The 15,227-nt window shown below is 41.5% G+C and overlaps 1 protein-coding gene across 6 annotated transcripts in view; it reads left to right on the top strand.

Moving 5' to 3' along the window:
* Positions 1-15,227, top strand: part of BRCA1 (BRCA1 DNA repair associated) — a 78,830-nt gene that overhangs the window by 40,334 nt on the left and 23,269 nt on the right. For all 6 annotated transcript variants that reach the window (XM_075911346.2, XM_006125700.5, XM_075911348.2 and 3 more), the window contains 7 exons: positions 34-160; positions 1,884-2,068; positions 2,586-2,911; positions 5,242-5,329; positions 6,674-6,751; positions 7,256-7,296; positions 11,163-11,246. In XM_075911346.2, the coding sequence (XP_075767461.2) occupies positions 34-160; positions 1,884-2,068; positions 2,586-2,911; positions 5,242-5,329; positions 6,674-6,751; positions 7,256-7,296; positions 11,163-11,246 (929 nt within the window). The remainder of the gene's footprint in view (positions 1-33; positions 161-1,883; positions 2,069-2,585; positions 2,912-5,241; positions 5,330-6,673; positions 6,752-7,255; positions 7,297-11,162; positions 11,247-15,227) is intronic.

Here is a 15,227-nt window from a genome sequence, read left to right as displayed (position 1 = left end):
AATTTTTTTGTAAATTTTGTTTTTCTTTTGAAGGAACAACAGAAGTAAATCTTGAAAACCATAAAATCAGCAGTTCAAAGGGACTTTTAGCTGATGGGTTCCATGTAATGCCGAGTGACCATTCCAACACAAAAAACAAAGAACTAGAAGAAGAAGAAAGGTAAGTGCATTTTGTTTGGTATGTATGGTCTTCTACGAATAGTTAGCCCCTTGAAGCAGTATTTTGTTAGTATTGCTTTGGCAATTCCATCTCTTGCTAAAATAATCTGGTTTTTATTTTTTTTAAAGATGTTATGTAGCTTGTTCTGTCATCTTTGTTTAATGACAGATGTAGTTATATGAACTCTTTTGGTGATGCAGTTTTAACCTTCTTGCATGTATATTAGGAAACCAGAATTTGGAGCAGCTTTTCTTTCCATTATTTGGATAGAGAAGTAGGAGCTGTTTCTGTCTTGGCTGTGTATAGAGCAATGGGACCTGGGCCTTCAGTCTATCATTTCAGGCAACAGGGATAAAATCCTGTCCCCGCTTAAATCAATGGTTGACTTCATAGGTGATAGGATTTAAATACAGACGGACTATTCCACAGTAGCATGATTAGTTTACAAATTATCCGTATTATATTGTGCCCTGCAGTTATTTATGGCTAGTGCCTTTGATTAGTAGAAAGCGAAGATGTTGGTTTGCATTTTAAAATGAAGACTGAGTGGACTGTGAAGGAAATGCTGCACAAATAATTGAAGGGCGTAAACATCACGGAAGAAGAAGAGTTCAGGTTGATCGGAGGAAACTTAATTACAAGCAACAGAACCAAATTGGACAAAGGGAAAAGCTTCAGGCTAAATATCATGGAAACTTGGCCCAGCAGTGAGATTTGCTAGACTGGAATAACAAAGCCCCATCCCTAGATTCTTTAAAATTTGACTTTACAAAATACGAGAGAGTAAATTGTAGGGAGAAAGTTTTCATTGGATTTTGGCGATGGTTAATAGCTTTCATCAGCACTAATTACTATGATGTGTGCTCAAAATATTAGAGCTAAAATTATTGGCAGATACTCTATCTTTGTCATAACTTGTAAGCATAGGGAAGAAAAATCTTTGCTATGTAACTCAATGCAGGAAGATAGTTTAGTTCAGTGTTTCTTAAACTGTGTTCCTCACCGGTGTGCCACAAGGCAGTCGGAGGTGTGCTGCAGAGAACAACAGAATTCAAAATGGGGCAGACGACCTTTTTTTTTTTTTTTTTCCCCTCAACAAAAAATCCTTAGTGTTCCTCATTGAAAAAAAATAAAATAAAATAATTATTATTGTTTGGTGTTCCTCTGTCTTAAAAAGTTTAAGAAACACTGGTTTAGTTTGATATGTTTATTTATCCAGTTCCCCTTTGTGAATTACTTTTCTGTGGTTGATTGCATACATTTAAGAAACACACACACATTGCATGTGTCAAAAACAGTTAGGAGATTAAATAGGAACTTGAGGTATTGGAGGACATAGAGGAGAAAAGATAAAATTGGTCCTGAAGAATCAGTGAAGATTTCTAGTTTTTAAGGGAGACCCAGGTTCTAGCAAAGTTTCTGGAACCTAGATGCATGGAAGAGAGACCAAAACTAAATTTTTTCACAAGGCTGGATAGTGCGAAACGCGGCTAATATGTTGTTACGCTATTAGCATTTGTTCTTCAGGGTTGGTTAGTTTGAGAAAATGTACATGACAGTTTGACATGTCAACATGCACTTTTTAAAATATTTTAATCAATTTAAATGCAACAGTCCCTTCATACCAGTTCTATTACTAATCATTCTCCGACACTTAATTCTACTGTTGCTAACTAATGATTCTAATAGCAAAGATGATACATTGTCTGTATTTTTTTTCTAGTTTGAGGTCATCGGATTTATTGCTTTCCCCTCCTAAATCCCATCGATTAAAAAAGACAGCTCTGGAGCAAGGCCACAGGAAAGCCAAAACTCAGTCGCAGGAGGGAACATTTCAGCAGGTTGATGAGGCAGGGCTGCTGGAACAAGAGGCAGTGAAACAATATAATCCTGATAGATCTGAACCAGGTAACACTTAGTACTGATCAAACTCAACACATTCATTTTGGCTTCTACCTGTACCCCATTCATTGGTCTGCTTTATATATCAATCATTGGAGAAATTGTAAAGAACATGTGTTTAAATCGACTATATAACCAATTTTTAATTGCCAATCTGGGGACTTTTAGCCTACTGAAACTTTGATAATTCCTCGTAAGATCCCATGCTCTGAAAAGGTGCAGTTTGGGAGGGGGTAGTACTTTGACACAATAATTAATGTTCATGTTTTCGTCCCAAATGCAGAGTATTCTCAGGAAATGCTAATTGTATCCTGAAAGATTTCACAAGCATTTGAGCACCTTAGCTTTAGATCAAGAACAACTATGATTTCAAGGTCAAGGTGAAGTTGTGAATAACTAAGCAGAGAAAAAACTGTCGCCTATACATTTAAAATATGGAGCAACATCCTCCAACATGGCTGCAAAGAGAAACTGTGATTTAAGACTAGAAATGTTTTACTGCCTGACTCCTCTTTTCCTTCAGAAAATGCAGCTGAGCAGGAATTTGGAACAAAGCTAAACAGTGCAGCTGTTCCGCGTGGGAATGAGAGCAGGACTCCAAACAGCTCTCCCTTGAAATGTTTTGGAAGGCTTACCCACTGTCAAACTGCAGAATCCACACATCATTCGGCTGCACTTTGGAATATTAATAACGGGAAGAGCGCTCAGGGATGTAAGCGGGAGAGAAGCGCATTTTCCTCACCACCTGCTTTGCGCCCTGCAGCTGGAAAAGAAAATGCCAAAAGCCCAGTTGTGACCTGCAGGAGACAAATGTCAATTGTGGCCTCAGGTCTGAACCAGAGTGAGCTTGTAAGTGTATTTCACCATCTTTGTCAGTTCCCAACGAATATGCATGCCAACCCTTGTAATCCTAAATACAATTTAAACCTCTCCCTAAGAGGTTCATATGCAACAAAACGTTGATGTCACTTACCCATTAATAATACCAGGGTATTTAAAATTAGATACTGCTTTGTTTGCTAGTACTGATAAATATGCGGGTTTGTATGCAAGGAAGCAGTCCATTAAGGTTCAGAGTTTCTAAATGGATTGGAAAGCCATTCACATCAGGAGGAGGAAGAAGGCTTATTGTTCCAAAGCAAGGGAGACTCTCACCTCAAAGAGCATAATTTTTTTATATACATTTTCTTAGATGCCTTGCAAATTTTAGAGGCTGATAGCAGTGGCTAAAGCCAGGTTTGATACAGACGAGTGCAGCACCAATGTTCCACAACGCACACTGCCAGTGCAACTCCAACTTCACTTGCCAGTCCTAAGGCTACTTCTCCTACTGCTGAGAGCTCTTTAAAATACTTTTATCTGATTTGCAGAATCCCTTCCTATTCTTACATATCCCTTTGACCCCCATTCAGGAAAGCACATATTGTATGTGTTGAACTCCTGTTGATTTCAGTGAGACTTAAGTGCATACTTAAAAGTTAAGCATGTATTTCAGTGCTGTCCTGAAGAGGATTGATTTCCTTAATTAGTGTCTTAACCTCTCGTGCAAGGATCCTGTTAAACTGCAATGGTGCAAACTCATGCGAGAAATTACAATATGATTTTCAAATTCTAAGTTCTAGTGTAACATCACATTCAGAAGAATTTGCATGGTCTTCAAATGGATTCATATTGTGGTGTATTCTTAAATCAACTTACACAGTAGTGCTTCTCCAGCTGTGGTGTAAGCAATTGGATTGACTTTCTGAACCAGTCGTCACTAGTGTTAAATCCAATCTCAGCTGTCTGTGCAACTTCTGCCCAAAATTGGTGGTGATGTGACGTGGCATGCTGTGCCTACAGTAGCTCCCTCCAGAGTCTAAATGTCTTGCAGGGTCTATTCACTAGACTAGAGACTCAATAAACTGCAGCCTCCCCATGATTTGCACTTGATACTCAATGGTCTGATGGTGAAAGCTTTCCTTGTAGTCACACAGTGCTAGTGTATCTGAGGCCACTTAATTAAAATTGTTTATTATATTTAGTCAGTGATCATTCCAGCTGCTACCCAGACATCAGATCTATTGTATTGGTAATTGCAGAGAATTCAGTTTGATCTAATAAAGCCAAGTTTATTAACTGCACTGGCAATAGTTAGTTTCTAAGCTGCTTATTAAATCACTAATGGCTAGAGTAGATCCTAGCTGTAACTAGCGAGGGAGAAACATTTTGTGCTATTTGGATTTGTTGAAATGTGCTAAATTTATTATAAAAGCTGCTGACTACTGTATTATGCGTGAATAGTTCTGAAACTTTCATTAAGTTGCCGGTGACTGCTTTAATCGAACTCTGCTCCATTGTGAGGATGTCAGCAATTAATTCTAAAGTGCTAATGATCCTGGTAGAGGGCAGTGGTATGGGGACGTCCTTGCAGCCTGGCTTTCTCTGTCACGTAGACGACTGGGTGAAGCCACAGGAGAGAAATTACTTCTATTACAAAATTTGTACAATATAAAAATGCAAATTTTGGTGGCATTTGTTGATAAATAGTGGCTTTTGATAAAGAAGGTTATTTACCAGCCAATAGATTCCAGTTATGATGTGGCAGGAGTAACCGATCTGAGCAATTTCTTTTACTGCATTAGTACCGATTTTATTTTGTTTAATAGATAACTGGAAAACCCTAGACTTCTACAACAACCAATATGCTAGTAAAAATCCTTCTTTGTAAGTAGGTTGGAACAGATGTTTATATCACTCAGCTTTCACACTATCTTGGCTTTTAATGTTTTGTTGCCATCAGAAGTTGCATATTGGCTTAATGCCTCAGACAACTACAGCACATGTTTCCATTTCACTTGGCTCATAAATTACTGATTGATCTGAATTTTAGTATATAGAGTGTTGCTTTACTTGAGTCTACGTGAGCCAGTCAAATAATTTCTGTTACTAAAGGCAAAATGAACGTTATTTTTGAAGTAATGGTTGTATCTATGTGCCTATTGGTGTAGAGGATCGCCATTTGTTTCAGTGTTTCTCCACTGTATGTTGTACTTACAACTTCTATTGACATATATTTAATTTCTCAGCTATATTAGAAAGCTAATCTTATAATGTGGAAACTTCTGTTCAGAGCCAGAGATGTCTAATGTTTGGATTGAATCAATTTTTTTTCTAATTCATTATTTATTTGCTTTCAGTTACTGGTGCAGAAGTTTGCCAGAAGAACCCAGAGCACTTTATCTAATCAAATTACTGAAGGAACAACCCATGTCATAATGAAAACAGGTGTGTTGGAAGCTCAGCGAACAAAACAGATATTTAATGCCATATAAAACACTAAAAACAGGCTAATCAAGGAGTACATGGAGCATGATGAGTCATTCAGCTTGATGGTCTGAAGACGTTTGATTAGGATGTGGGGTTTATAATTTACTGCTCTTTTATTCCATATCAGAATTTGTATGATCCTTCCTGAGTCTAAGCTAAAATTTGACCCATCTGTCTTTTATCCCATTTCATGGAGTCCAGATGAGAAGTTTCTGTTCTGGGTTACTTGTTTATACGATATCATTGACATGGTTATAAGTAGAATTTGAAATTGCCATATCCTTAAGATGAGTGATTTGATGTCATGTCTGTAGGTTTAAGAAGAAGGCGGCAGCAGCAGCAGCACACTGACTTTAGATAATTTACAGCCAACCAAAGAGAGAGCCAGACATTTCCTTCTTATAAATACTTAAATCCTGGAGAAAACCACATCACTTCTGCTTTTAAAAAAAAAAAGCCACTTCAATTCTTTCTCAAAAATAATAATTTGATGTAATTGAAAACAGACCAAAATAGATTTGTATTTGGCTTTCTAATTGTAGCTGAGAAAACGAATGGAGCTGTACTTCTATTGGAACAAAGTTACAGCGTGACAAATTCAGACATACTTTTCAGTGTCCATTAGCTTCAGAAAGTCAAAGACATCTAACTTTTAGGTACTGGATAATATTTTTTTAAAATTATTCCAATACCAGTGGCCTGTGCCTTTCCAACATCTGAGGCTCAGTTCAACAGGAAATCTGGACTGGAGGGTGGGAATGTACAGAGACTCTCCGCTGAGGCCACATCTATACTTATCCACAGATCGACGCTCCAGAGGTTGATCTTCTGGCATTCGATTTAGTGGGTGTAGTAAGGACCCGCTAAATTCCCATCAACGCGGCACTCCTGCTTCTTGCAAGAAGCAAGAGAAATTGACGGGATTTCTACCATCAACTTCCCACTGTGGGAACAGTGCCAAAGTTCAAATCAAGGTATGTCAACTCCAGGCACACAATTAATGTAGCTGGAGTTGCATATCTTAATTCAACTGTATCCCCTACTATAGAACTGACCTGAAAACCATACTAGGCTTCTCCCTTTCAGGAGACCCAGGAAGGGGCAGCATTAGGACATTGATACTTTGAACCTTCTTGTGAGTGCCCTTGTCAACACTATCGTTGGGCAGTATCAGTATGTGGTGGTGGTGTGGTTTTTCTGGTGGCCTATCACTTGAAATACAAATCAACTTTCAAAGTTGCTTAATGTTAGTGAGATGGCAAAACTGAGAGTGATCCCAGTATATTTCTACTTAATCTGCAGATACTGAGCTAGTGTGTGAGCGGACGCTGAAGTACTTTCTGGGCATTGCAGGAAGAAAATGGATAGTTAGCTATGAATGTAAGTATAATACCCTTTGGAGCAACTCCATGTCCTCTCCTCTCTGCTCCCAGTTTCCCAATACCACATCCTTTATGTTTAATATATTTTAGCTTTTGATATTTTTTTAGAGTTCCACCTGAATATTTAGACATTTAATGAGAACGCTTAGCTTCTTTTTTTAATATCTTTGCTTCATTCAAGTACCAGAAATGATTTTTCCCAAAGAAATACTTTGTCTTCATAACTTAAATAAAATGTATTGCGGCTCCTAAAAATGTATCACTTAATGCAAAGTTCCTTTTATTTAAAAAGGAAGATTAGACTAAAAATCTATAGTATGCTAGGAGCACTTTTAGGCATTATATAATTATTTTTTAATTGTTCAAATACCGAATAATTTGTTTTCCTTATCAGTACAAATTGTGTTGAATTTGAGGTGGCAGCCAAATTCGTCTGTAAAGGCTAATCAGAGCATCTTGTCTGATTTAATGTAATCTGTTCTTCTCTGCTCTTTTTGTTTAGGGATTGTTCAGTCTTTTAAGGAAGGAAGGATACTTGATGAGGTGGGTCTTGATGTCTTAAGAGTGAAATGCCAAATAATGTCTGGTGCATGAGCATCCAGATACTATGGGAATGAACATATTAGTCATGTTTGTGACAGAAGAATTTAAATATTTGAAACTGAAAAATTAGTTGGCGGTGTTTGGGACAGGGGAGAACTTGGCATAGGACAAGAGTTAGGATTCTAGGCCGTACCAAGAAACTTCACTAAAAACTGCAGTTGTGCAGAATGCAGGTATTCCATGCTGCAGAACAAAGAGCCACCTCTGTGATATTTCCTTGACGTTTGGTCTAGAAACTGTTCCAAAGGTAAAATATGACTGATGTTGGAAAGTGCAGGGTTGGAGGTACACACCTGCTGTGTATATGAAGGAATAATGTTGGAACACATCCATGTCCAATCTTTTGCACTTCATTAGCTGATCTATAACCAACTCCTAAATTCCCATTGGAGTATTTTCTAAATTTCTAGTGCAGAGAGCTGTCTGAGACTAGAAAGTAGATTAGGTGGCATTTGCCTCTCTTTATCAATAGTGCTCAGATTCTCTGCCTCAGGCACAGATTTTTGCCGAACCTTGCTTAAGGAACATAATAGCTGTACTGAATCAGACTGATGGTGCATCTAGCCCGGTATCCTGTCTTTTGACCATGACCAGTCCCAGATGCTGCAGAGGAAATGAATTGAACAAATGATCCCTCCTATCTTCAGAACATCACTAAACCTTCCACTGCCAGGACAGGGAGCTGATCACTGACCTCCTTGGCTAATAGCCATTTATGGACCTGTTCTCCAAGAATATACCTAATTCTGTTTTTAAACTCCATGATACTTTAGGGCCTTCACAAAATCCAGTGGCCATGAGTTCCACAGGTTGACTACATGTTGTGAAGAGAGAGGCACAAAATGTGATCCAGTGCAAAAGTTCATAATTTTGATAAGTAGATAGAAATGGATCTCTTGATGCAACTCCGCCCTGAGCTTCTCTGCTCAAAAAACCCGAGGCTAGCATTTCAAGCCAAGGGAGAATCAAAAATTGTACTAATCCCAAAAACATTCTGAGAGTTCATCATTGTCCAGCCAGGTCCTACCTTGCCCTTTGTGGAGGCTCCCGATGTTCTGGTCTCTCTAGCTAATAAAATAGGGCATCTACTGGATATCCTTCAGACTCAATTAAATCTTCTCTTTCAAGCATGTGAGAGGGGTTTTCAGGACAGATTCATTTGCCCTCATTACGGAAACCACTACAAAAGTATCAAGTTGGGTGAAAACAGGAGGGTTGTTTTTTTTTTTTTGTTAATTCCCCACCAGTTCTGTATAGAAATCCATGAAGGAGCTTTCTTAAAGTAGTGAATAATAGACAGTTGATTGAGAGACAGATGCAGCCCTAAGATTATCAAACAAAGGATTGTATTTACTGTTAATCTAACTGGTAAGTGAAGGCTTTGAAATAAAAAAGATATTTAAAATTAATTTATGTTTTAGAGGTTATGTATTGATACCTCATTTCTACTGAATGAGATTTGCCTCTAGCAACTGATTTTAGCCTGTCAGGCTGCTACTCTTACATTCACTGTGTTGAATGGAATTTGATTAGTTTCTTTTAAGAAACATTTGCTTGATCAAGCTGCAGGGTTCTAGATTCAAAACCTTAGAAGGGGGCCACTGTGGTCATCTAGTCTGACCCCTGTGTAATACAGGCCGTAGAACTTTTCCCCCAATAGTTCCTAGATGAGGGATCTTCAGATGTTTAACGCGCAGGGACTGTTCTAGCCTTGCGGGGCCTGCCGCAGGCCGAGGGTGCTCCAGTCTAGCAAGATCAGCTCCTATCAGCGGCAGGCCCAGCCTGGTGACCAGGGGAACTCCAGCTCAGCTGGAACAGCCCCCAGCCATGGCAGGGGGTCCACCCATCCACGGCAGGTGCAGGGGACTGCTCCAGCCCAGCTGTGCTGGAGTGCCCCACCCCCGCCTGTTCAATCAGTCAACTAATTAAATGGGATTTTACATCCCTATCCTACGCCACATCTTTTGGAAAAATAACTTAATTTTCAAATTGCCAGCGATGGAGAATCTACCATGGTCCTTGGTGAATTTTTCCAGTGCTTAATTACTCTCCCCTGTTATAAATGTACATCTGACTTCAGCTTCCAGTCCCTCGATAGTGTTGTATCTTTCTCTGCTAGATTGAAGAGTGCATAATTAAATATTTGTTCCCCACATATTTACTTATACTTGTTATCTTCTTGTCCATTAACCTTTCCTTTGTTATGTAAAATAACCCCTTTACAAAAGATTCCTTTGCAATCATGAGATGCGTAAACATTAGCTCTTTTGGCCACAGTGTCACACTAGGAGATCAATGTTCAATCGATGATCTACCACAAGCCCCAAATCTTTTTCAGAGTCACTGCTTCCCAGGGTATAAAGTCTCTCATCCTGTGACCTGTCGTCTTCATTATTTACCATACACCCAATTTTGGTGTCCGCTCCAAACTGCATCAGTAATGATTTTGTTTTTTCTTTCAGGTCTTTGATTAAAAAACGTTAAATAGTATAGAGGCCACAAACAGATCCCTGTGAGCCTCGACTGGAAACGCACCTGCTCAGTGACAATTTCCATTTACAGTAAAATGTTGAGATTTGATCAGTTAGCCAGCATTTAATCCATTTAGTATGTGTCATATTAACTTTATTTCCTTCAGTTTTTTTAATCATAATGTTGTGCAGCACCAAGTCAAACATATTATCTGATTTTACCTTTTATCAACAAAGTTTTATAATCGCATAAAAATCAGGTTAGTTTGACTGGTTCTAGTTTCCATAAACTCAAAGTAGTTTGCATCAATTACATTACCTTTCTTTCATTCTTTGTTAATTGAGTCAGGATTGATGTCAAGTGACATGCCTATAATGGCCCAGGTCATGTCGTTTACCCTTTTTAAATATCAGTACATTAGCTGTCTTCTGGTTTTCTGGAACTTCCCTTGTGTTCCAAAACTTATTGAAAATCAACACTGATGGTTCAGTAAGCTCTTCTGTCAGCTCTTTTTAAAAATTCTTTCAATCAAGTTATCTGGACTTGCTGATTTAAAAATATTTATCTTTGGTACTTTCTGTTTGTATCTCTGGAGGACGTTGATGGGATGGAAATTATCATCACCATATGGGGAGACTATATCATTTGTCCCCCCGTCCCCCCCAGATATAGAACAGAAATATTTATTGAACACATCTGCTTTTTTGCATTATCATTGATAATTTTACTATTTTCATCTAGGAATGGTCATCTAGGAATGACACTATTGTCAGTATTCTTTATGTTGCTAATATATTATAAAAATTCCTTCTAATTGTCCTTAATTCTGCTGGCCATAGATTTATCTTTGTAGTCCTCTGCTTCTCTTCTTGGTTTTGTACAATTTCTAACTTTAGACGACTGAAGAATTTCTTCCCTACCAGTGCTAAAAGCCTGGGTAGTAAACAAAAGGAGCTGGAGTTGCTCGGTTTTAGCATAAATTCAGTCTAATTGGAATCCGGTAGGATGAATCTCACAATGGGAATGTTGAAATCAGTGGTGGCTAACCTATTTAGGAAGGACTGAATGGGGGGGAAAGGGAGGAGGAATGGCATTCTATGTCAAAATTAGCATTACTGGTTACCGAGTTACTACTGATTTTCTTCCAAGTTATCTCGAATGCATATGGATCAATGTCTTAACAGATAAAGGACAATGCATTTTAGTCAGTCTTCTGTGTACATTTGTTGTAAGGTTTCCAGTTTCTGAAATCTGAGCCATTTCCTGCCTTAGCCCAAGGGCTCACCATGCCAGCCTTCTCTGTCTCTAACTTCTGATTCTTTTTTATTTTCCAGTATGACTTTGAAGTGAGAGGAGATGTGATCAATGGGAGAAACCACCAAGGCCCTAGGAAAGCTAGACGATCCCAGACTGGAACGGTATAAGAAACCATTCGTAGCTGTCAGACATATCTCATTCTACATCAGCTGTCATTTCTGATGCCAGTTGAATAGCGGAAATATTTTTAAATGATCTTTTATCTTCACATGAAATCAAATGTACAGAATGGTACATAAAGGCTGTAGTTGGCTCTGTCTCTGCAGTGCTGCTCCTAGAGCTTGCCAGTCATGCAACAGAAATATTCAGATGTTTTTGCATATCAGGGTCAAAATGCATCTTTTATAATGCAGGTGTTGGCCAGCTCAAAGGAAGTGATGTGCCACAGAGTCCTCTCCTTGGGGAACTATTTGCAATCCTTCTGCTTGATTAAAAATCTGTGTTGATAGTTTCTGAAGGGGGATCCTGTCATTAGAACATAAGAACAGCCATACTGAGTCAGACCAAAAGCCTGTCTAGCTCAGTATCCTGTCTGCCAACAGGTACTCCCGAGTGATCTATCCCCGGTTGCCCTTTCCAGCTTTTGGCAGACAGAGGCTAGGGACACAATTGCTGCCTATCCTGGCTAATAGCTACTGATAGACCTATCCTCCAGTCCTTCAACAGCAAGTAGAATGAGTGAGATACAAGACATGTGTTTGCAGGCAGGGTGAATTTTAACTAAAAATATGAGTAGGTGATCCTCTGGGGTTGGGGAAATGAAGGCCTGGGGGAAGGAAAAGGTACAACCAATCTACGCTAATTCTCATCTTGAAGAAATTGGCAAAGTTTCCACTTATCACCTGCTGCTTAACCTCTAAAACTTTCTCTACGCTAAACTGTGTTCCCATGATTTAAGTGCAGGGTTATTGGGGATTTTTTAAGACAGTTATTTGTATTCTGTGTATAGGGACCTTTTGACTAAACGGCTACAGAAAACAGTTTGCAGAGCGATAGAACTGTAAAATACTAAATGTCATGCTGTCTTGCTATTGCAGTAGGAACAAAATGGGCTTGTACAAAATCAAATCTCAAAATTATAAAGGTGGTTTAGTCTTGGGTTTAGGGCTGTGCTCAAATTGCACTTCAGCTGTTACAAAAAATGCAGCAAATTTGAAATTTTCTCTCTCATTTATCGAATGTGGGTGTTCAGATGAAAGTCTGCACTTTATTATCATTGAGATCCTGTGCAAATAGTCTGCGACCTTAAATATTGCAGGCATAGTGCATTGCTGTTTCACACCTCATTATTTTTGCCCTCAGATGAGACCCCAGTCATCTGAGTTTGGGGAAAGCCCTGCCCTTATCTTGGGACCACATGGGTTTCCCCTCAAGCTCCTTTCTATTGACATTTCCCATTGTGGGACCACCCCTCCAGTTGGCTGGGGAAATGCCCAGTGTTCTCACAGACTGGCACTGATAACGCTCTGTGTGTCTGCCGTTAGAAAGATGGCAAAGCCATCATCTGGAAACACAGCCTGTTGTCTCCACTGGGCTAGAAAATGAGAAGCCAGAATTCTCTCTTGAATTAAGTTCTCCGACATAGGAGAGAGAAAATTCATCCCTGATTTTTTCTCCCTTTAGTTATATGTGTATGTGCAATGCTCTTATCTGGAGACCTTTCTCAGCCTGCTCTCTGGTTAGTGTATTTGATAATATTCATTAAGAAACTGTAAATAGAAGAACAATCTTTAACAAGAAACCAGGCTTCATACAGTGTCCTTTTCCTATTTGTAACAAAATTGTCAAACTCCAATGTTAAACCTAAAGCCAATGCCAGCTATCTCCATTTTTATAGCATATGGGTTGCTTTGTGGAACAAGTTCAGTGCTGGCATTTCTGGAAAGCAGCAGTAGCTAGAGAAAAAATAAATGAAGAAAAGCAAGAAGATGTAATATGCATATTTTGTAAAAAGAATGCACTCTTCAGTCTTTGCCAGCACATAATTGATTTTTTTCCCCCACTCCTATAAGAGCTAAATTAATATTTTTCACTTCTCTGGTAGCTTTCATCCCAGGTTTTCAAAGTCCCATATTTTACAGTGGACAAAGCCTTACACACTCTGTAAGTGTAGATAAAGATTAGCATCTCTTCAGCTACAGCTGAAGTGCTGTAACCCAGTGGTGGGCAACTTGTGGCCCATTGGGGTTCCATCTGCGGCCTGCACACCCTTTCTTTCCCCTCCATCCCCCATGCCTCTCTCACACTGAGGCCCCACACTTACAACTCCTGCCCACCCTCCCAGCACTTTCAGAGCGTGAATCAGGTGATTCATGGTGCTCCGAAAGTGCTGAGAGGCGGGAAAAGTTGGTATCTCCAGAAGCAAGGTGGATCTTACATCATGCTGGAGTTTTATGTCAGTACAGGCAGTCCCCGGGTTACGTACAAGATAGGGACTGTAGGTTTGTTCTTAAGTTGAATCTGTATGTAAGTCGGAACTGGCGTCCAGATTCAGCTGCTGCTGAAACTGATCAGCGGCTGATTCCAGGAAGCCCGGGGCAGGGGCTTCCTGTAGTCAGCCACTGGTCAGTTTCAGCAGCGGCTGACTTGGGGACGCCTGGGGCAGAGCAGCTGGGGTGCTGCTGGGTTGCTCCAGTAGCGTCGCCGCTCCTCGGCGCTACTGGACCAACCCAGCAGCACCCAAGCTGCTCTGCCCCAGGCGTCCTGATTCAGCCGCTGCTGAATCTGACCAGCAGTGGCTGAATCAGGACGCCTGGGGCAGAACAGCTGGGGTGCTGCCCGGTTGGTCCAGTAGCGCCCAGAGCGGCGCTACGGGACCAACTGGCAGCGCCCCAGCTGCTGTACCACAGGTGTCCGGAGCACAGCCACGGAGCACGGGGGCAGCGGGACAGCCCAGACGCGCCGTGGCTGTCCTGCTGCCCTCGGGCTCCGTGGCTTTGCTCTGCTTTGGCCCCCCGCCTCCCCCCCGGTCTGCAGACCAGGGGGATGGGGGGGGGGATGGGGCAAAGCAGAGCCAAGCCGCAGAGCGCGCGATCAGCTGACAGCCCAGAAGCGTCTGGGCTGTCTGCTGCCCGCGTGCTCCGCGGCTTTGCTCTGCTTTGCCCCCCCCCCCCCCCCGATCTGCAGACCGGGGGGGGGGGGGGGGGCAAAGCAGAGCCAAGCCGCGGAGCGCGCTGCCAGCTGACAGCCCAGACACTTCTGGGCTGTCAGCTGACCACGCGCTCCGCGGCTTGGCTCTGCTTGGCTCTGCTTTGCCCCCCCCCGCCCCCCTGGTCTGCAGACCAGGGGGACGGGGGGGGGGGGGGGCAAAGCAGAGCCAAGCCGCGGAGCGCCCGGCCAGCTGACAGCCCAGACGCGTCTGGGCTGTCAGCTGATCGCGCGCTCTGCGGCTTGGCTCTGCTTTGCCCCATCCCCCCCCCCATTCCCCTGGTCTGCAGACCAGGGGGGCGGGGGGGCAAAGCAGAGCCAAGCAGAGCCAAGCCGCGGAGCGCGCGGTCAGCTGACAGCCCTGTCCACTGCCCACGTGTTCCGCCGCTTTGCTTCCTCTCCCTGGTCTGCTGGAGACCAGGGAGAGGAACGGCCCCGTTCGTAACTGCGGATCCGACGTAAGTCAGATCCGCGTAACTCGGGGACTGCCTGTACTGGCTTTGGAGGTGAGTGTGCCACATTCTGTTGTTCACAGCATTTCTGTAGCATCTTGGTTTGGTAGTTGTGTGATGCCCTTAAGATATCAGGATCAGTGTGATGTTCACGTTATGGCACTTCTAAATCTAGTGCACTTCTTGGATGTGTTTGCTTTGACTTTCTGACGATAACACTATGAGGGCTGGGTGTGGTCTGGCAACTGTTCTCTTTCCCAATTAAGAGTGGGTCATTGGAACTTGAGAAATCTTTAAGCAGCTACAGTAAGTGTTGCAGATTTTAATTGAACTATTAAGCATGTAGGTCATGGAGCGAGCATTAACTGCAAAATACAGGTTGAACCTCTCTAGTCCAACACCCTCAGGACCTGGCCAGTTCTGAACCAGAGAATTTTCTGGACCATGGGAGGTCAATATTGTCTAACAACATTACCAACACTT

The sequence above is a fragment of the Pelodiscus sinensis genome, chromosome 29, assembly GCF_052426305.1.
Source record: "Pelodiscus sinensis isolate ZL-2025 chromosome 29, ASM5242630v1, whole genome shotgun sequence".
Lineage (NCBI taxonomy): Eukaryota > Metazoa > Chordata > Testudines > Trionychidae > Pelodiscus > Pelodiscus sinensis.
The sequence above is the reverse complement of the archived record's forward strand: the minus strand, read 5'-3'. Positions and strand labels throughout refer to the sequence as shown.